At 47.3% G+C, this 21,797-nt stretch overlaps 1 protein-coding gene across 1 annotated transcript in view; it reads right to left on the bottom strand.

The window, feature by feature from the left end:
* HIP1 (huntingtin interacting protein 1) overlaps window positions 1–21,797 on the bottom strand; it is a 133,837-nt gene that overhangs the window by 33,608 nt on the left and 78,432 nt on the right. The window contains exons 2-5 of the mRNA XM_010854310.1: window positions 13,580–13,643; window positions 7,354–7,496; window positions 7,057–7,113; window positions 2,257–2,337 (exon numbers count right to left, since the gene is read on the bottom strand). Coding sequence (XP_010852612.1) covers window positions 2,257–2,337; window positions 7,057–7,113; window positions 7,354–7,496; window positions 13,580–13,643 — 345 coding nt within the window. The remainder of the gene's footprint in view (window positions 1–2,256; window positions 2,338–7,056; window positions 7,114–7,353; window positions 7,497–13,579; window positions 13,644–21,797) is intronic.

The following is a 21,797-nucleotide window of genomic DNA, read 5'->3' on the forward strand; positions in this document are numbered from 1 at the left end:
ACACCCATCCTGCCCTTCCTCACTGCCCCTTCCTCTCTACCTGCTAAGTGGCAGCCTGGGGTCTGGAGAAGGGGGAAAAAGTACTCCACAGCAGGCAGAGAGAGATGGGAACGGTGGGACCAGAGGGCGAACTGTGGTTGAAGTGACATATCCCAGTCAACACCCTCTCTTTATGATGTGACCCTGATATTCCACCTGGAGTGATGACAGTCCCCTCCCTGTGACTCTAGGAACGTCTGTGACGGCCTCCACCAACATAGGATGGTGGGAGGGACACCCTGTGACTTCAGAGGCTGGGTCATCTAAATGCCATGCACTCTACCTGTTCTCTTGGCCAACTCACCAGGCTGCAAGGAAGCCCTGACTAGTGCTGAGACTTCGTGAAGAGATGCCAGGCCAGCCCCCCACCGTTTCAGCTCCAGCTGGCATCTGACTGCAACCGCATAGGAAACTCCCAGCAGAACTGCTGGGCAAGCCCTTGTGGAACCCCAGACCAACAGAATGTCAGAGACAACAAAAGACTGCTGTTGTTTTAAGTCATTAAGCTCTGGGATGATGTGTATCCAGCACAGGTAATTGTAATGCCCTAAGGCTGAGCTCAAGTGTCACCACCTCCTAGAAGCCCACCTGGTTGCCTGAACCTGGGCAAGACACCCCCTGACTCACTTCTGTGGGCCCTCCTTCTTCCCTCCAAACCAGACTGTGACCCCCAAAGGCAGCAGCAAAGTCTATCCCTCTTTCTCTCCAGAACCTCACCTCGCCCTAGCCTAGGGTAGACCCTCAGTGATATACCATGAGCTTCTACACTGACCTGGCTGAGGTTAGAATCCCACCTCAGCACCGAGGAGCTTTCTGACTCAGGCCCTTAAGGGACCCAGCCACCATCTGAGTTTCACTTTCCTAGGATATGATCATACATGTTTATAGGGCTGTTGTGAAGATTAAATGATATTCAAAAAAGGTTGAATCAACTAAGGATGGTTTGCATGAATCAAAGATACCCCTTGAGTATATAAAAGATACTGGAGATAAATACACTAAGTTATGGTATTTCTTCTTAGGTTTCTTCCTTTCTCTATTTCCACTGCCAGCTCCCTAATTCAGGCCGCTTCCCCTCCCACCTGGCGGGCCATTCTTCCTTACCTTCTATTGCCACCATGCCCACCCTTCAGGGACCACATCAAGCCCCACCCCCCACCCCCATCTTTTCGAAACATCCCTGGCACTTTTCTGCAGGCACACACCTGGCACTATTATACAGCTACTGCAAGTGTGCAAGCTTCTCTCCCCAGTGGATCTGTCAACTCCTAAAGAGCAGACCCTTTCTCCTTATCCTTATATGCCACTTGGCACATACTTTTATATGCATTAGGTATGTAAGAAATAATAACTAAAGTCATATCTTGAGCAGAAGGTCCTGTGTGGACACATACTGTATGAATGGAAGGAGTTATTTCTATTACCAGTCAAGTCAGTGCTTCTGAAATATTTTCATAAGGCCACCTGGTGGATCAGGCTTCCCAGATGGCACTAGTGGTAAAGAATCCACCTGCCAGTGCAGGGGACACAAGAGACGTGGGTTTGACCCCTGGGTTGGGAAGATCCCCTGGAGTAGGAAATGACAACCCACTCCAGTATTCTTGCCTGGAGAATCGCCATGGAGCGAGGAGCCTGGCGGGCTAGTCCACAGAGTCACAAAGAGTTGGACGTGACTTAGCGAATGAACACACTCTGTGAATCAGGATTCTCTCTTTGCAAAATGGGGAACAAAAGGTGCAGAGGATCTGGGCCAAAATCCCAGGCCACATTCCAGTCACATCCCACTGACTGTGGTCACTCTATAAAATGTTTCCTCTCACACAGCTGGGATACGGTGTGAACATTCCCTGAGAAGCCAGGCTGTCCTATTACCTGGAAAACCTGACAATTAAGCGTGGCCAGGAGGGACTTCCCTGGTGGTCCACTGGTTGAGAATCTGCCTTCCAATGCAGAGGACACAGGTTCGATTCCTGGTCGGGGAACTAATCTCCCATATGTCTTGTGGCAACGACGCCCACGCGTTGTGGAGCCTGTCCTCCACAAGAGAAGTCCTTGTGCCTCCAAGAGAGAAGCTGATGCTGCAACCAAGGCCCAGCATGGCCGAAAAACAAACCAAAAAAGCCCAGCCAGGTGTGAGGAGAAGGGACAGCCCGGTGGGGGCGGGGTGGTCTCTGAGGGGTGGCTGGCAGGGCCGGCAGAATTGCTGAAAAGACTCACTTTGGTGTGGTACTCCATCTTCGTTCTCAGCAGTTTGAGGTAGATGCTGCAAAGCTGCCCATACCCTTCACTCAGGTGGCCCTTTGACGAAGAGGAAAGAAAGCAGGCTGTCAACACTGAGAACTTTGGGTTGAAAGACCTACAGCTGGGACGTCTTTTTAAAAGAATATATTTTTTCTCTCCCCCCGAGTATGAAAATAACATATATCCCCTGTTGAAAATTTGGAAAATATAAAAACAAAAAACAAAAAAAAAAGAAAATTTGGAAAATATAAAAAAGGACACTGCAAGCAAGTCATCTTCAGCCTAACCACCAGGGATCATCATGGGAAAATGCACAAGGGTCGAAAAGTGAAGGATGAACGGATCAGAGACTGAAATGTCAAATACAAAACTATAAAACTCCTAGAAGATCACAGAGGAGAAAACCTGGGTGACTGAGTATGGCAGAGGCTCTTTAGACATAACACCAAAGACACAAACCATGAAAGAAGTAATTGATAAGTTGGGCTTCATTAAAATTAAAAACTTCCGCTCTACAAAAGACATTGTCAAGAGAATGAGAAGATAAGCCACGGACTGGGAGAAAATATTTGCCAAGGACGTATCTCATAAAAGACAGTTATCTAAAATGTACAAATATACTCTTAAATCTCAACAATAAAAAAACCAAACAATTCAACTAAAAAAATGGACCTAAGTCTGAAAATTCGGACTACATACTATATGATTTCAACAATATGGAATCTGGAAAAGGTAAAATTATAGAGCTATTCCATGGACCATAAAGAAGACTGAGAGCCAAAGAATTGATGCTTTTGAACTGTGGTGTTGGAGAAGACTCTTGAGAGTCCCTTGGACTGCAAGGAGATCCAACCAGTTCATTCTGAAGGAGATCAGTCCTGAATATTCACTGGAAGCACTGATGCTGAAGCTGAAGCTCTAATACTTTGGCCACCTAATACGAAGAACTAACTCACTGGAAAAGACCCTGATGCTGGGAAGGATTGAGGTTAGGAAGAGAAGTGGGTGACAGAGGATGAGATGGTTGGATGGCATCACCGACTTGATGGACATGAGCTTGAGTAGGCTCCGGAAGCTAGTGATGGACAGGGAAGCGAGCTGCAGTCCATGGGGTCACAAAGAGTCAAACACGACTGAGCCACTGAACTGAACTGATTCCATTAACAGAGGAGCCTGGGGGGCTACAGTCCAAGGGGTCACAGAGTTGGACACGACTTTGCGACAACAAGGAATGTACAACGACCATGAGTGAACTGTATTGTAAACTATAGACTTTGGTGATTACAAAGGACGTGTCAGCAGGTTCATTCATTGCAGCAAATTCACCACTGTGGCGGAGGATGCTGATGACAGAGGAGGCTATATGCATGTCTGGATGCTGGGTACATGGAAAATCTCTGTACTTCCCATTCAATTTTTCAGTGAACCTAAAACTGCTTTATATAGTCCATGGGGTCACAAAGCTGCTTTGAAAAAACAAAACAAGTAAAAGAGGCTTCTAAGTTCAGAAAGTCTTAGTCAAATGGAAGAGACAGACCACACATTAGAATTATATTTTGGATAAGGCAGGGGGGCTAGGTACCTGGGCTGACCTTCCCACTGGAAACGACTAACAATATTGAGTGAGACATTAAAAACACTTTGAAGGTATTAATGAACTAGCAGGAGAGTAAGGAATCTTCAGGCCAGGAACTGAGTAATTCAGATATTCAGAGAGCAAATGGCTTGATGGGGTCAAAATGGGGGCAGGGGCAGGGGTGGGGAGATACTTTCTCACACCAAGTGAACCCGAGTTTTGGTTTTCTGAGTCTCCAGAGCCAGGTGGTGAACTGGAGGCAGGGCTCTCACCTGCCCAAGTTCAAGAGTCTAGTGGAAGAGCCGACTGCCTTCCTGGTGCAGGGAAATTAAGGGTGAACTGGAAATAACACACATGCTCTGTGCTGAAGGAGACCCCCAAGGACTGCAAAGAAAATCCACTGCCCAAAACCACTGTTGCGATCAGAGGAAAACTGCTTCCAAGAACTGAACCGTGAGCCAGTTATCAAGGGGATCTGCTCAGAATTCATAAAACTTTTAAGCTGAGAATTTAATTTAGAGTGATCTCAATGGACGCAAATGCCAATTCTCTCCGGAGGAACCTGCCTTTGTTAGAGTTCAGAGAATTCCCACCAAAAAAAAGTGTCCAGGAAAATGAGCAACTCACAGTAGAAAAATAACTCAGCACAAGAAGAAAGCACATAGCATGAGCAAAATTCACCAAAACAACAGATGGCAGAGATGGATCTCTAAGGACTTTAGATACTGGAAGTATAAAAAGTGATATACGAAATCATGTATTTAATAAGCCTAAATAAATTAGAGACTGTTTTAAAATATATGCAGGGCACAATAAATTATAAAGAATGCCAAGCAGATCTGAAAACAAAACAAAACCTAAAATTCCAAGAAATGAGAACTATACAAAACTGCAAACCTTATGGAGAGGTTTAGCAACAGATTAGACCTTGTTGAAAGGGGAATAAGTGAAATGAACACTAGATCGACTGAAATTACCCAGAATGCAGTACAGAGGCGAACAGGGAGAAAACAAATGAAATAGTGGTTTAAAGGCAGGGGGGAATAGGGTGAGAAAGTTGAAAATACTGCTAACCAGAGTCTCAGAGGAAAAGACAGAATGAGGCAAAGGCAATATTTGAAAAGACAATGAGAATTTTTCAAAACTAATTAAAGATAATCATCTACAGATTAAAGAAGTCCAAAGAAACTAAATTCACACCTAGATACATAATAAGAACTTAGAAAACAAAAACAAAAACAAAAAACAAAACAGATTAGCTTCAAAGAATAATCATGAGTCTAACAGCAGACTTAATAAGAATGAAGGAAGCCATAAGCCAATGGAAGGGTATCTTGACTAATATCTTCCATGTACTAAAAGAAAAGAACTATCATCCCAGAATTCTTAAGTCAGAGAAAATATCTCCCGTGAATGAGGGTGAAATAAAGACATTCTCCATCAGGCAAAAGTGCTTGTTTCCCACCAGCAGACTCTCACTAAAGGAAGTTCTAAAGGAAATAATTCAAGCAGAAAGAAAGAGATCCCAAATGCATGCTCTGAGATGTAACAGGAAATGAAGAGCACCAAATACAACAATTAAAATAAAATATGGGGTCTAAAAACAACCAAAATTTAAAATATACGACAACAGCATTCGAGGGAACCAATGGTGTTAAAATACTCTAAGGTCTTTGTGCTATACAGGAAACAAAGACATGAATTTTAGACAATGATAACCTAAGCAGACCCTTTTCATTTTTAGATAAATTGTCAACAGATTAAAAAAAAAAAAAAAAAACCTCTGCTTTTATTTTTGTATCTTCCCACTAGTAATGAGGGGGAAAATGAATGAGAAAGAAAATACCCAATCAATCCAAAAGAAGGTAAACAATGAGAGAAATAGAAACAAAACAGATAGGACAAATAGGACAAATAGCATAAAATAAGATAGGAGATGTAAGTCTAAAGATATTATCCATTATAATAAATGTAAACAAAGTAAAGGTCCTGTTAAAAGACAAAGACTGCCATCTTGAATTTTTAAAGAATCCAACTAAATGCTATTGACAAATATATTTCTAAAACAAAAGATTACAGAAAAGTCAGTCACTATGCAGTACATCTGAAACTAATATTATAAATCAATTACAGTTCAATTAAAGAAAAACTGACCATGAACTAGCTCATATAGCAAGGCTCAAAAAACTTTGAAATATCAATATGATATTGATTCTCTAGCCACAATGCAATACATATACATGTAAAAAATATTTAAAATATAAAAACTTATAAGTAAAAGGATGGAAAAATATATACCAGATATATTCTACAAAAAAAGAAAAAGACCTAAGCTTTCCATGTTACAGAAATGTAACAAAACTCTCTAGCATACAGGTGGGAGATTTGGGGATAAACCTCTGCTCTGTTCAGGTTAACTAGTCTTGTGACTTAGGAAGGGCTTCCCTGGTGGCTCAGATGGTAAAGCATCTGCCTGCAGTGTGGGAGACAAAAGCTGCTTTCTCTCTCTGGGTCTGTATTTCTCACCTATAATGGGTAGATTGGACTACATAATTGCTAACATTTTGTGAGTGCAGACAGAGACAGGTAAGAATTTTAAGGAAACGGCTAACATAGCAGTTCTTATCCAGTGGGACAAAAAGACACATCAGCGTCCACTGGGGAGATTCTTCAAAGAGCAGGTTACCTCCCGTTCTTACACATACTCCTTGAATCCAGAGAGATTCTGGTATGTTTACAAAAACACTCTTTAAACCCAGATCTTGCCACCTACCTCGTCCCTCTTCCTAAGGCACCGAGAATCCCCAACCAGGAAAGAAAATCCACTGGCATTCAGATTGGGAATGCCAGTTCTCAAGGTGCTATGACCCCCATGGGACCAGGACAAGGAAAGAAGTAGGAACTATGACAGTGTCATTGCCAAGGGATCCCAGTGCCCACAGACCACTGGGACATGAGCTTCCATTGGCAGGAGAAACTCCCTGGCCCTGGAACCTTCCAACAGTTTCCAGGGACTCCAGGTAAGACTGAATATCATGGTTCCATGTTCGGGCATCCCCGAACCCCTCCCTGAGGCTTGTGAGAGAAATCCGAAACAAGGTGAAAGAGATGACTTTGTTTCATCCCACACTCCTTGTTCTGTGGCCTCTGGGGAAGGACGAGGCGGTGCAGGGGGCCCCAAGGAGCGGGTTCAGACTCACCCACATCCGGCTCATGTCGCTCAGTTCACTTTTGTATCTCAGAGAGTCCTTGAGAACCTGGAGAGGGAAGACAAGGAGAGGAGAAAGAGGATGGTGAAAGCCGGGCCTGGGGTGGGGCAGAGAAGGGGATGAGAGAGATGAACCCATCTCTGAGACTGGTACCCAGAAGGCCAGGAAATGGGGGCATTGCCATCCCCAGTGCCAGAGTGGACAGTGGCCCCTGTGACTCAGGCAACTGCACTTCCCCCACGTGGGTCCCAGGCTCCCCGCCCATCCACTGCAGCCGCAGGCACTCACGTTTGGGTGTCCATCCCGGAGGAGTTTGTGGAACACGTGGCAGAACTTCCAGCAGAGCACTGCGTTGCTGGACAGGGGCAGCCGGTTGACAACAGACCAAAAGGTCTGCGCTCCCTTCTCGTGGTGGGTGCCCAGTATGCACGGTGAGGGAGGGTCATGGAAAACAAAGGCACGGATGGGGCCTGTCTGGGCACCAACCCCAGGTGGGGCCTGCAGCAGGCCGCCACGGGGGTAGTGCCTTATTCAGCACTCTCCAGCAGGGGGCGCCGCTCGTAACAAAGGCACCGAGGATCTGGGTAGGTATCTTGGCAATATTTTGACAGATGGCAAAAAGGCACCTTATTCTAATATTCATTTTATTAGATGATTTCCCCAGAGACGGCGGTCTCTTGGGAGGAGTGACTTTTTCTAATTTGCAAAGTAAGTTCTGGGCCAGCAGTGGTCCTGGCTGACCTTTTGTGGGAAAATGCTTTGGTTGGAATTAGGGCTTTGCTGTGGGAAGATGTTTTGGTTGGAATTAGGGCTTTGCTGTGGGAAGGGAGACTCTGCCCTTTAGATTTGCTGAGTTTGTGATGGGGCCTGTGAGGGAGACATAACTGCAGCTAATATTTTACCAACACAATACGGCTTCTGAAAATTCCCTCTTATCCACTACTCAAAGGCAAGGGCGTGCTTCAGTTCTTCAAGGGCCCTGGCTACTGACACCTTGGTTCCTCTTCCAAGTAGCACCTGATTCCTCTAAGAGCCACTCTGCTCTTACCCTGAAAGCAGCAGTCTTTGTTTAAAATGTATTAATATTTTCTCTAAATGACTCTTGGGACTTCCTTGGCACTCCAGGGGTTAAGACTATGTGCTCCCACTGCAGGGGGCGCTGGTTTGATCCCTGGTCAAGGAACTAAGATATCGTATGCCTTGTGGGTCACCAAAAAAAAAAAAAAGAAAACGACTCTTTCACTCTGCATCTTCTAAAAATCTTCCTGGCCTCGCTCAGGGGTACAGTCATCTTCTAAGACCTAAATTCCCTGTGTGCGGAATTCTGCCCCCTAGATCCAATTTCAAACATACCTGCCACCCACGGACCACCTGCCACGGTTTGCATTTAATAAATGTCCTTCTGGCCTTGAGTGATTTTAACAGACCTCCAAGCGTCCGTAATTAGGGAACCCTTTTGGAGGAAAGTAGAGGATTTCCACGTTTCTTTTGTGATGGAAGCTTGTACAGGCTTCACACACCCAGTATCTGGGCATCAATCAACCCCAAGTACAAATCCTGTCTTGAGCTTCCCAGGTGGGAGCTAGTGATAAAGAACCCACCTGTCAATGCAAGAGACATGAGAGATGCAGGATGATCCCCTGGAGCAGGGCATGGCAACCCACTCCAGTATTCTTGCCTGGAGCATCCCATGGACAGAGGAGCCTGGTGGGCTAGAGTCCATGGGATCACACAGACTCAGACATGACTGAGGCGGCTTAGCACAGCACAGCACAGCACATTCAGGCTCTAGTAAGAGGCACTCTACCCAAAAGACATGCTACTTTGCTTCTGAGCTGGAAGGTGTGGTAAAATTCCCTCCTGGGACTGATATTTGTATTTTGAGAGGGGTTACTTGAACACACAATTTTGGGTCTGGAAGCTGAAATCACCCTTAAAAAAAATTTTTTTTTGGCTTCCCTAGTGGCTCAGTGGTAAAGAACCTGCTTGTCAATGCATGAGACGCGGGTTCGATCCCTGATCCGGGAAGACCCCACATGCCTCAAAGCAGCTAAGCCCGTGCGCCACAACTATTGAGCTTGAGCTCTAGAGCCACGGAGCTCGCCCACATGCCCAGAGCCCGTGCTCCCCAAGAAGAGAAGCCACTGCAATGAGAAGAACATGCACTTCAATGTAGAGCGGCCCCCGCTTGCCACAACTGGAGAAGAGCCCAAGCAGCAGCAAAGACCCAGCACGGCCAAAAATAAGTACATAAATAACTAATATTTAAAAAATTTTTTTTTTAATTTGCTTATTTGGTTGTGCTGGGTCTCAGTTGTGGTTTGTGCGATCTAGTTCCCTGACTAGGGCTTGAACCTGGGCCTCCTGCATTGGGAGCTCCGAGTGTTAGCCACTAGATCACCAGGTAAGTCCCCCAGCCTTTGTTCTTAAAGATGGATTTCTGAAATAACTTAGAGTTTCACCTCAAGCACAGCCCCCTTGGACTAGAAGGAAGCCAAGAGGAGAGACAGACGGTCCCCTACCCTCTCTTGAGATGACTTCTCAAGGCAGACTGTGGCTCCTTTGCTGTGCTTAGCCGCTCAGTCATGTCTGACTCTGCGACCCCATGGACTGTAGCTCACCAGGCTCCTCTGTCCATGGGGATTCTCCAGGCAAGAATACTGGAGAGGGTAGCCATTCCCTCCTCCAAGGGATCTTCCCAACCCATGGATTGAACCCAGGTCTCCTGCATTGCAGGCGGATTCTTTACCATCTGAGCCACCAGGGAAGCCATTTACCCAAGAGCAATCTGCCAAAACAGGAGCCAGGGCAGGCATGGAGCTGGCTGTGCACACCGGCGTGGAAAGAGGCAAGCACATCCCTCTGTCTTTCTTTAATTTCAAAAGCATCTTAATGCATCCAATTCATGTCAGGCACTCGGGGATATAAAGAAAAAGACTCACCCCCCCGCCCTCCAGGAGTGGACACCACAGCTGGGGATGCCAACCTGTTCACCTGTCAGGCACCCAGGATAAACGACTGTCTGAACCGCAATTCTAAATGAAGCCAGGCTTCCCAATGCTTATTTAGCTGGTAACGAGGGGAGATGATGCTCTATGAATGTACTGATAAAGAGCGCGCACTGTGGCAGCACACATAGGAAAAGCGCAATGATACAGAGAAGACAGCGTGGCCCCTGCACGACGATGACAGGCCAGTCGTTTAGCTTCCACATGTTTGGGTGGACCCAGAGACTGTCACGGAGAAGGCAGTGGCACTCCACTCCAGTACTTTTGCCTGGAGAATCCCATGGATGAGGAGCCTGGTAGGCTGCAGTCTATGAGGTCATTAGAGTCGGACACGACTGAGCGACTTCACTTTCACTTTTCACTTTCATGCATTGGAGAAGGAAATGGCAACCCACTCGTGTTCTTGCCTGGAGAATCCCAGGGACGGGGAAACCTGGTGGGCTGCCGTCTACGGGGTCGCACAGAGTCGGACACGACTGAAGAGACTTAGTAGTAGTAGTAGAGACTGTCATACAGAGTGAAATAAGTCACACACAAAACCAAATACTGTATAAAATCACTTGCATGTGGTTCTAGAAAAGTGATACAGAGGAGCTTATTTGCCAAGCAGAAATAAGACACGGACCTAGAGAATGGACGTGTGAACACAGGATGGGGGATGAGGGAGTGGAATGAATCAGGAGATGGGGGCTGACACATACAGACGACTCTGTGTCAGATGACTAATGAGAGCCCGCTGCACAGCACAGGTAACTCCACTCAAAGTTCTGTGGTGACCTAAGTGGCCAGGAAGCTCAAAAAACCTAAAGCTATACATATACATACAGTTGATACTTTGGCCACCTGATGCAAATACTTTGGCTACCTGATGCGAAAAACTGACTCACTGGAAAAGATCCTGATGCTGGAAAAGATTGAAGGCGGGCGGAGAAGGGGACAACAGAGGAAGAGATGATCAGATGGCATCACTAACTCGATGGACACAAGTTTGAGTAAGCTCTGGCAGAAGGTGGACAGTGAAGCCTAGCGTGCTGCTAGGCTTGGGGTCGCAAAGAGTCAGACACGACACAGCAACTGAACTGAATAGGTGATTCACTTTGCTGTACAGCAGAAACAAAGACAACTACATAAAGCAGCTATACTCCAATTAAAAAAAAAAGTACCTATAGAGAATAAATGTTCTGTGAGATCTTTAGGCTTTAAAACTCTGTGTGGAGGGGATCTTTTCAATGTTTATTCACCCCTTAGCAACTGGGAGGCAGAGAGACTCCCAGAAAGGCAGAGCTGGAATGTTAGCTTCTGGAAGCTTCTTTGGCCAACACTCTCATTTGACAGACAAGGGAGTTAAGGGTTGCAGAGGCCTCACTGGGCCAATTCAAGGTTCCAGAGCAAGTCAGAGAGCTCCAGTGACGGGATTCTGGAATCTGCCTCCAGGTCCCTTCCATCGCCCCAGGGTGCCTCCCTGGCAAGGTGTGCCCTGGCCCTCTCTGTGTTCATGCCCCATTCAGAAGGGCACACTGGCCCAGGATAGCTGTCTCTTACTTCCTATCTCGCGCCAGACTGACGGATTGGTATTCTTCACAGAGAAGGGTCAGGACTGGGTAACTCTCTGAGACAACCAACTGGGACACTAATCTGATTCACGCATTAGTCACTCAGTCGTGTCCAACTCTTTGCAAACCCATGGACTGTAGCCCACCAGGCTCCTCTGTCCATCGGATGTCTCAGGCAAGAACAGTGGAGTGGGTTGCTATTTCCTTCTCCAGGGGATCTTCCCAACCCAGGGATCAAACCCCTGTCTACTGCGTCTTCTGCATTGCAGGCAGATTCTTTACCCGCTGAGCCATCTGGGAAGACACTAATAATAAGGCTTTTCTTGGTTTGGTTTTCTTGACTCAGTAAAGTGTCAAGGGAGTAAAAGGGCAAGGTCTGGCGGGGCTCACCGCTGGGCCAGGTTTCTGGGGTACCCGGTAGGGGTTCAACAGCCCCATCTCGCAGCAAAGCCCTAATTCCAACGAAAGCATCTTCCACTAAAGACAGTTGCTTTCCTGCCACTGAAGAGCAGTACACGCTGCCAGGGACATTTCCCGAGGGCCTGACCTCTCCTGGGCATCGCCCTGACAGTATTGCACTTCCTTGGCCTTCTAACCTGGCGGGTCTCCTGCACAGAGGGGCTGGGGTGGGACGGCTTCAAGACAGGCTATGCCAACCTGACTAGCTGTGGGGCAGCCACCTTGCTGAACCCTGGCAAGAAGCAGCTTCCCAGCCCAGATGGAAACCCAGCCTCCCTGCCCCGTACTCCGTCCCAGCAAACACAAAGGCTTCCCCACTGGCAGCCTCTCCTCTGGCCTCTGGGGAATAGCCCTCCAGCACCTGGACTTGACTTCAAGAGCAGTTCCTGAGGGATCCACTGGCCAGAGTGCTGCCTGTACTACTCTCCAAAGCCACAGACCTGGGATGGTGGCTGCCCAGTAGGCCTATCATGCGTGATCTGCTGCTGCTGCTAAGTCGCTTGCTCAGTCTTGTCCAACTCTTTGTGACCTTTTAGACTGTAGCCCGCCAGGCATCTCTGTCCATGGGATTTTTCAGGCAAGCATACTGGAGTGGGTTGCCATTTCCTCCTCCAAGGGATCTTCCAGACCCAAGGATCGAACCCGCTGCTCCTGCATTGCACGCGGATTCTTTACCCACTGAGCCATAGGGGAAGCTGAGGCTTCTGCCAACTCTGCGTTGGTGGTGGGGGCACTTGGTGAAAACCCTCAAATCATCAGTTTCCTAACCCTAGGGTCCCCAACCTCAGGGATCTACTGCCTGATGATCAGAGGTGGAGCTGATGTAATAACAGAAATAAAGGGCATAGTAAGTGTAATGTGCTTGAATCATCCTGAAACCACCCCCTGCCCCATCTGTGGAAAAATTGTCTTCTATGAAACCAGTCCCTGTGCCGAAAAGGTTGGGGGCCACTGCCCTAGTTCTCCCTGACTTTCCCATCTTCTTCCCTCTGGTTTGGGCTGAACCAGCTCACTCAAGAGGCTCATATTTCCATGGTAGAGCCGTTGTGTCGGCTTAAGGCCAACCGCTGCTGCCCAGATCGCTGTTTTGCTTTCATGCTCAGAGAAAGGCGTTTGATCAGGTCCCCAAGGGGGTGGTCAGGGTGGCAAAGTGCAGGGCCAGAGTCCTTTGATGATACAAGGGAAAAGACCTCCAGTGCCCCGAGGAAACATCTCAAAGGAGAGTAACTTCAAAGGTCTTGGCAGTTCTGCAAAGCTAAGTCACAGGAGAGGAGCGGGACCAGGCTGGATGGCTGCTGCAGTCCCTTCCACCCCGACGGGCTGTGGGCTCTGAAGCCAGCTGCTGCCAACCCACACTGTTCAGACCCTGCAGGGGCCTGGCCAGTGGGGGCATGCCTGTTCCTTCAGCTGAGCAAGGATGTCTCGCCCTGACCTCCGTCCCCACAAGTTGATGCTCCTCGGGGTCGGTCTTCAGAACAACCTCCAAAAGGATATTTCTGGCATGTTTTTCCTTGACGGCCACTACCTGTGTATTAATGGCCTTGTTGATGCTGACAGTCTGAAAAACAAGAAGTGGGGGTGGGGAAGGGGAAAGGAGGATGAGATGAATAAGCTTCTGACCGTGGCTGAGACCCTTCCAGACGCCCCGCCCCTGCCCCTCCCTCCAATGACTCCTCTCTCCCCGCAGACCCCCGTGTCCCCCTGTCCCCATGCAGGCCCAGCCCCCACCCCCCACCGTGGGGGGCAGAGGCGGGCAGCGCTCCCAGGCCAGCTGGCCCGGGCTGTCCTAAGGCAGCGGGCTTTGCTGCCTGGCATTGGCTGTGCCCAGCTGCTGCGCCCGCCTGCCACTCATTCACTTGGCACAACAACATGGCAATTAAAGCCTGCACAAAGGGATGTCTTTCATCCCCCAGGGAAACATTATTTCTCCGGGAGCAGGAGGAAGAGGCGCTGAGATCAGGGAGGGGCTGTGGCTCAAAGACCATCCGGACGCGGCCCCCGCCCGGCTAGAACCTTCCATGGAGCCTCCCCTAGCTGGCTCGGGTCGACAGTGGTCACTCTCCTCTCTTGTCTCCCTGCTCTTGGGCACTTTCCAACTTCCAACCAAACTCCCTTTTATTTATAAGGCATGACAAATATTCACTCCTTCCGGTTATTTTCAGAATCATAATTCTCTCTTGAAGTTAACAAAGCACATTACACATATGAATATAATTTCTACATACACACACAGGATGGTATCAGGTAGCCTGGTTTTTGAAGTAACAGCCTTTTTCTGTTTTGCTCCCTTCCACAAATGTCATTCTATTCCAACTCAGGTTAACAACCTGTTATGTACCCTACACGTGTACACCCTACACGTACCCCAGTGTGAGCGTGCACACACAATCACACACACACTCCCACATTCTGAAGGATTAACTTTGTCACTGTCCTATAAAACTGGGACTGTCATGCACAGACTTTTTTACATCTTGCTTGAAAATATCACTTGAAAATATCCCATGATATGTTTTCCAAGTGAACTGGTAAAACTCTGGCTCATTCTTTAAGAAGATATAATATTCCACAGTGTGGGTGGATGTGATATATAGCAACTGGTACTGGGAAGCAATTTATTTCCACTAAACTCTTTTAGTAAACATTCTTATACATATATCCTTATTAATCAATGCTTTCATTCCCAAGGAATAGAGTATAAGGAGTGAGATTACTGGCTCCACGTTTTTTTTTTTTTTTAACTTTTCATTATGGAAAAGTCCAAGCACACACAAATGCAATGGTCCGTCTAATAAGTCCTCATATAATCAGTCCCCAGCACTATGAACTTGTAGCCAAACACGCTTTCTTAAGGATGAGGGGTCACAAACATTTTCTGTGAAGAAGCAGTTAGTAAATATTTTAGCCTCTGCAGGTCACATGGTCTCCATCACAACTGTTAACTCTGCCACTGGAGTGAAAAAGCAGCCTCAGAGATACAGAAATGAATGACTGTGGCTGCATTCCGATAGAACTTTATTTACAAAATCAGGAGGTGGTCTGGATTTGGCCTGCACCTCTCGTGTCCTGGGGCCTCTCTGGTGGCTCAGTGGTAAAGAATCCACCTGCCAAAGCAGGAGAGGCGGGTTTGATCGGGTCGGGAAGATCCCCTGCAGAAGGAAATGGCAACCCACTCTAGTATTCCTGTCTGGAAAAGTCCTACGGACAGAGGAACCTGCTGGGCTACAGTCCACGGGGTCGCAAAGAGTTGGGCACCACTGAGCACATGCCTGGTGTGCTCACTTCGGCTTTTTACCATTGGTTACTGATTCCCCTGCTCCCTGGATTATCTGCAGGAAATCCCAGGTGTTATGCTATTTTACCAGCAAATATTTCAGTAAAAATCTCTAAGGGAAAAAGAAAAAAAAAGACTGAATGTTAACCGTCATATTATGATGATCACACCTAAAATTTTAAGGATAATTTCTTTATTTTTATTTTTACTTTTGGCTGTACCAGGTCTTCACTACGGCATGGGCTTGGTTGCCCCGTGGCATGTGGGATCTTAGTTCCCTGACCAGGGATCGAACTGGCACCCACTGCATTGGAAGCGCCAAGTCTTAACCACTGAACCGCCAGAGAAATCCTTATTTACCTATTTTTATATATAGTAATGTGTACATGTTAATTGCAAACTCCTAGTTTACCTCTCCCCCCACCACCCCTGCAACCCTTTTGGTAACCATAAGTTTGTTTCACAAACACAGGTCTGTGAGCCAGACTCAAATTCTTTAACAGCATAAGCTCTGTTACGGGTGGAATTGTGTCTCCACAGAAAAGATCCGTTGGAGTTCAAATCCCCCAGCACCTGTGAACATGATGTCATTTGAAATAGGGTCTTTGCAGAGATAGTTAGGATGAGGTCGTACTGAATTAGGGTGGGTCCCAAGTCCAGTATGACTGGTGTACTTATAAGAAAACCACGTGAAAACCCAGGGACACAGACACTCAGGGAGAAGAGAGCCATGTGAAGATGGAGGCAGACACCAGAGGGATGTGCCTACAAGCCAAGGAATGCGAAGGACGGCCGGCAACCAACAGAATCTAGGAAGAGGCCAGGATGGAATGTCCAAAGGGAACATGGCCCCGCTGGCACCTTGATTTTGACCTTCTTGCTTCCAGGACTGCGACAACAAATGTCTATTGTTTTAAGCCACCCGATATGTGATAATTGGTTGTGGCAGCCCCAAGAGACTAACACAGGCTCCTTTCCCCATCAGGCTTAGTCATCCCTGAAGACAAGGAGAGGGCAGACACTTCCTTCCCTCTTCTCTACGGCACAGGCAGGGGGCGCCATTGAGCACAGTTGTTGGCTCTAGGTGCAATGGTTAGACCAGTTCAGAAGGAATCTCACATAAGACATGCTGCCAGAAAGGGGTAAGAAGTTTACTCCCAGGACTTCCTTAGTGGGCCAGTGGCTAAGACTCTGAGCTCCCAATGCATGGGGCCCAGCTTTGATCCCTCGTCAGGGAACTAGATCCCACATGCCACAACTTGGAGTTTGCATTCTGATACTAAAGATCCCACGTGATTCGAGAAGCCTGTGCACTGCAACGAGAGCGTAGCCCTGGCTTGCCACAACTAGAGAAAAGCCTGTGCAGCAACGGAGATCCAGCACAGCCAAAAATAAATAAAATATAAAATAAGCCTTCTCTCTTTGACTCTTAAAAAAAAAAAAAAGATCCTGCATGCTGCAATTAAGACTCATATAAGGGCTTCCCTTGTGGCTCTGCTGGTAAAGAATCCGCCTGCAATGCAGGAGACCTGGGTTTGATCCCTGGGTTGGGAAGATTCCCTGGAGAAGGGAAAGGCTACCCACTCCAGTATTCTGGCCTGGAGAATTCAGTCCATGGGGTCGCAAAGAGTTGGACACGACTGAGCGAATTTCAGTTCACTTCACAGCCAAATAAATAAATAAAATATTAAGAAAATAAGTAAATCTCAGGTGTTTAATCAGCATCTTTGGCTTAAAAAGTTTATTGCCCCAAATCTCCCGTTGAGGCAGTACTCGTGTCCTCTGGAGGCCAGTGCTTCCAGCTTTCTCGTCACAAGTCCTTCCTTGAACCTGTTTCTCGGCTTCTGCTTCCAGGCCTGTCCCAGGCCATTCCCTTTTCTTCAGACTTCCTCAGGCGAGTCACACGCTTTCAACTATGTTTCTCTCCTGGCTCTGACACAATGATGGGATCCTGGCTGCAGACAGACCTCTGGGCAAAGTGACCACATTTGCTGAGCCGTTAAAGGTTGCCTGCATTCATAAGGAATTATAAGGGACCTAATAAATGTAAGATGATAGTCAGAGACTCAAATCCAGGATGGTGTGAACTGGACGTGGCCAGGTCCTAGAGGGTCGGGAGAGATAGCCAGCTCTAAGGGCTGTGTTGTAAGGGCTGTGATGGAAAAAGAGAAATCCTTGTTGGTTGGAAATGCTAGAAACTGAGTCAGGGTCTCGAGAGAGGGCTGAGATGGGTGGGGTTTAGATTTAGTCCACAAATATCTGTTTATACTGACGGATCAAAGACCAGTTGCCCGAATTTGTGGTCAGTATGAGCCTCACTTACAAAACAAAGAAACAAAACAAAAACAACCTTTAAATTCCCTTAAGCCACATTAAAGAATATCTCATGAATCTGTAACTCTAGACTGCATGTGTGAGAAAACTGAAAATGTTCTGTCCTGTGAAACTGTGATGCTGCTCAGGGAAACTAACAAAGGAAGAAGGGGGTCACCTGTCTCCCAGGTGTTCCCCTGACACTCAGACTCCTCTCAGTGATGCTGCCTACGAACTCGAGGGGCATCTATGATTGTTGCCCAGAAAGGCTAAGTCACCCACTTGCCCAAGGTCATTCTATTCAAGTGGCCAGATCCTGGAGCCCAGCTCCAGAAAAGCGGGAACACAAGGACCAATTGGGCCATTGGGCCACACATGTGCAAGGGCGGAAGTGGGGATAAAAGCAGAAGGGGAGGTGGCACTCAGTGGGGGTGAAAGGGCAATGGGCCTCGTGCAGGGCAGAAAAGGACGGAAGCAGCTGGAGGAAGAGTTGAAGGAAGCAGCTATATATATATATTTTTGGCCATGTGGGATCTTAGTTCCCTGACCAGGGATCGAACCCACGCCCACTGCATTGACAGCTCGGAGTGTTAACCACTGGACCACCAGGGAAGTCCTGGAAGCAGCTATGAATAGCAGAGAAGAGAAGAAATGGAGCTCTCAATCTAAAGGGTGGACGTGAAAATGGAAACAACTGGACGTAAGGTGGGCTATGAAACAATTACAATAGGACTGGCCGGCCTGGGTTTGACCCCTGGTCAGGGAACTAGGGTTTGATCCCTGATCAAACTGATCGAACTGGGTTCAATCCCTGGTCATGGGCTTTCCTGGTGGCTCAGCTGGTAGAGAATCCACCTGCAAGGCGGGAGACCTGGGTTCGATCCCTGGGTTGGGAAGATCTCCTGGAGAAGGGAAAGGCTATCCACCCCAGTATTCTGGCCTGGAGAATTCCATGGACTCTATAGTTCATGGGGTCACAAAGAGTCAGACATAACTGAGAGACTTTCACATTCACTCTCAGGGACCTAGATTTGCAATTAAGACTCCCGGCGCAGGAAAATAAATATTTGGGGCGGGGTGGGGGAAGGCCAAGTAAATTGCCAAGACCCCTCCACCAGCCAGTGGAGAGCTAGAACTCAGACTTGGAAGTGGGGCTCCACAGCTCAGGCTCTGGATAACAAACCCCATACCAGCCACACCAGACAAGGTCCACAGACTGGAGAAATGGGTGAAACTTCATAAGATGCAATCCAGCAGGTATAAAGGAAGTTCCCTATATTTAGGTCTAAAGAGAGCACAGGGGAGATATGACGCAGAGCAGCACTTGTGACAATGATTTAGGTGTTTTATTTGGCTGCTAACTTAATAAAAGCAACATTGTGCTGTGGCTGATCAAAATGCAAGTCTGAGTTCCAGATGTATTAAAAGAAGCACAGTGTTCAAAATGAGGGAGGGGATGGTTCTAACTCTCTAGGAAGATAAATTCACATGTAAAACACTATCTATTCACTGTTAGACTTTGTACATTATCAAGGGAACTGGCAAACTAAACTACTTCTAGAAGAGAGTGACCTAGACGGGGATGCACGTGGGGCCTGAAAACATTTTAGAGGAATATCAATATTCTGAAAGGTGGATATGTGGAAGGAGGAATAACTCCAGGGATCAAAACTAGACCAATGGGTAGAAGTACTGTGAGGCGGTTTCTGGATAAGTTTAAAGCTGTCTCATGAAAGAGAATTTCCTATTATTAGAAGTATACAAGTAGAACTTCCCTGGTGGTCCAGCGGTTAAGAATCTGCCTGCCAGTGCAGGAGACAGGGGTTTGATCCCTGGTCTGGGGAGATTCCACACGTGGCAAAGCAACTAAGCCCATGAGCCACGATTACCGAGCCCATGTGCCTAGAGCCTGTGCTCTGAAACAAGAGAAGCCCCACTCGCTGCAACTAGAGAAAGCTTGCAGGCAGCAATGAAGATCCAGCACAGCCAAAAACAAGTTTAAAAAAATGAAGTATCCAGGTAGAGGCATGGAAACCTCTCTCTGTTGTTGTTCAGTCACTAAGTTGTGTCCTACTCTTTGAGACCTGGTGCACGGCAGCACACCAGGATTCCCTGTCCTTCAGTCCTTCAGTGGAGTTCGCTCCTGGAGTTTGCTCAAATTCAAGTCCATTGAGTTGGTGATGCCATCCAACCATCTCATCCTCTGCCCCTTCTCCTCCTGCCTTCAATCTTTCCCAGCATCAGGGTCTTTTCCAGTGAGTCGGCTCTTCACTCCCTTTATTGGAGCTTCAGTTTCAGTTTTTGATCTCCTTCCAGTCCAAGGGACTCTGAAGAGTCTTCTCCACACCACAATTCAAAAGCATCAATTCTTTGGCACTTCTTTAGGGTCCTACTCTCACATCCATACATGACTACTGGAAAAACCATAGCTTTAACCATACAGATCTTTGTCGGCAAAGTGATGACTCTGCTTTTTAGTATCCTGTCTAGGTTTGTCATAGCTTTTCTTCCAAGAAGCAAGCGTCTTTTATTTTCACGGCTGCAGTCACTGTCCACAGTGATTTTGGAGCCCCAGAAAAAAAAATCTGTCACTGATTCCATTTTCCCCCTTCTATTTGCCATGAAGTGATGGGACCACATGCCATAATCTTAGTTTTTTGAATGCTGAGTTTTAAGCCAGCTTTTTCATTCTCCTCTTTCACCCTCATCAAGAAGCTCTTTCCTCACTTTCTGCTATTATAGTGGTATCATTTGCATATCTCCCAGCAATCTTGATTCCAGCTTGTGATTCATCCAGCCCAGCATTTCACACAGGTACTCTGCATGTGGGCTTCCCTGGTGGCTCAGCGGTAAAGAACCCACCTGCAATCCACCAGCAGTAGGAAACACAGGTTCGATCCCTGGGTCAGGAAGATCCCCTGGAGGAAGGCACGGCAACCCACTCCAGTATTATTCTTGCCTGGAGAATCCCATGGACAGAAAGAAGAGCCTGGCGGGCTACAGTCCATAGCATCACAAAGAGTTGAACACGATTGAAGTGACTTAGCACGCATGTGGACACACTGCATATAAGTTAAATCAACAGGGTGACAATATACAGCCTTGTCACACTCCTTTCCCAATTGTGAACCAGTCAGTTGTTCCATGTAATGTTCTGTTGCTTCTTGACCCACATACATGTTTCTCAGGAGGCAGGTAAGGTGGTCTGATATTCCCATCTCTTTAAGAATTTTTCAGTTTGTTATGATCCACATAGTCAAAGGCTTTAGCATGGTCAATGAAGCAGAAGTAGATGTTTTTCTGGAATTCCCTTACTTTCTCTATGATACAATGAATGTCGGCAATTCGAATCTCTCCTTTAGATTTGCCAGGCCACTTTGGCCAATAATTTTTTAAAATTAATTTTTATTGCAGTACACTTGCTTCACAATACTGTGTTAGTTTCTTGTACAGCAAAGTGAATCAGCCACACGTACACATACAGTCCACTCTTTTTTAGACTTCCTTCCCATTTAGATCACCACAAAGCATCGATGGCCAATCCTTTGTAATTCATTCCTTTTTTCTTTTTGAAGTCCCGTTTCTCTTCATGCATTTGACAACAAGCATATCGTCTTACCTCCCTCACCGAGATTAAAATCCCAAGGGTGAGGACCCTGGCTTCTGCCCTCGTGGGCCCACAGCTGCTAAGGCAGGACAGAGTCTTAATAAATCATCAAATCATTAAGGACTTAATGACTGCTTCCCGGTGAGCCTGCCTCTAAAAAGCACCAGGAATGTGATTCATGGTCTCCTAAGGAAATCTGCTCTCTTTCCCCTCTCCTCTGAAGGAAATAATTGGGTCTGGAGCTGGGCAATGCCTGGGGGGGCCGAACCCCAGGCAGAGGGTGGGAAGTCTGGGGCTCCATTGCTCACCTCCGGCCCAGGTTAGAGAACATCCTCCAAGAACAGGCTGTTTCCCAGATTCCCCTGGAATCACACAGGCCCTAAGACCGCGCAGCGTCTCCCCTGAAAGAGCGGCATTGTACGCCACTTCCTGACCCAGCTGGCCCCTGTGTCCCAGGCTGGTTCCGGAGAGCCGATTATCAGCAGGCACGGCAGGGAGGGCCGCCTTCCCCCCGCCCC

The sequence above is a fragment of the Bison bison genome, unplaced genomic scaffold (assembly GCF_000754665.1).
Source record: "Bison bison bison isolate TAMUID 2011002044 unplaced genomic scaffold, Bison_UMD1.0 scf7180017864340, whole genome shotgun sequence".
Classification (NCBI taxonomy): domain Eukaryota; kingdom Metazoa; phylum Chordata; class Mammalia; order Artiodactyla; family Bovidae; genus Bison; species Bison bison.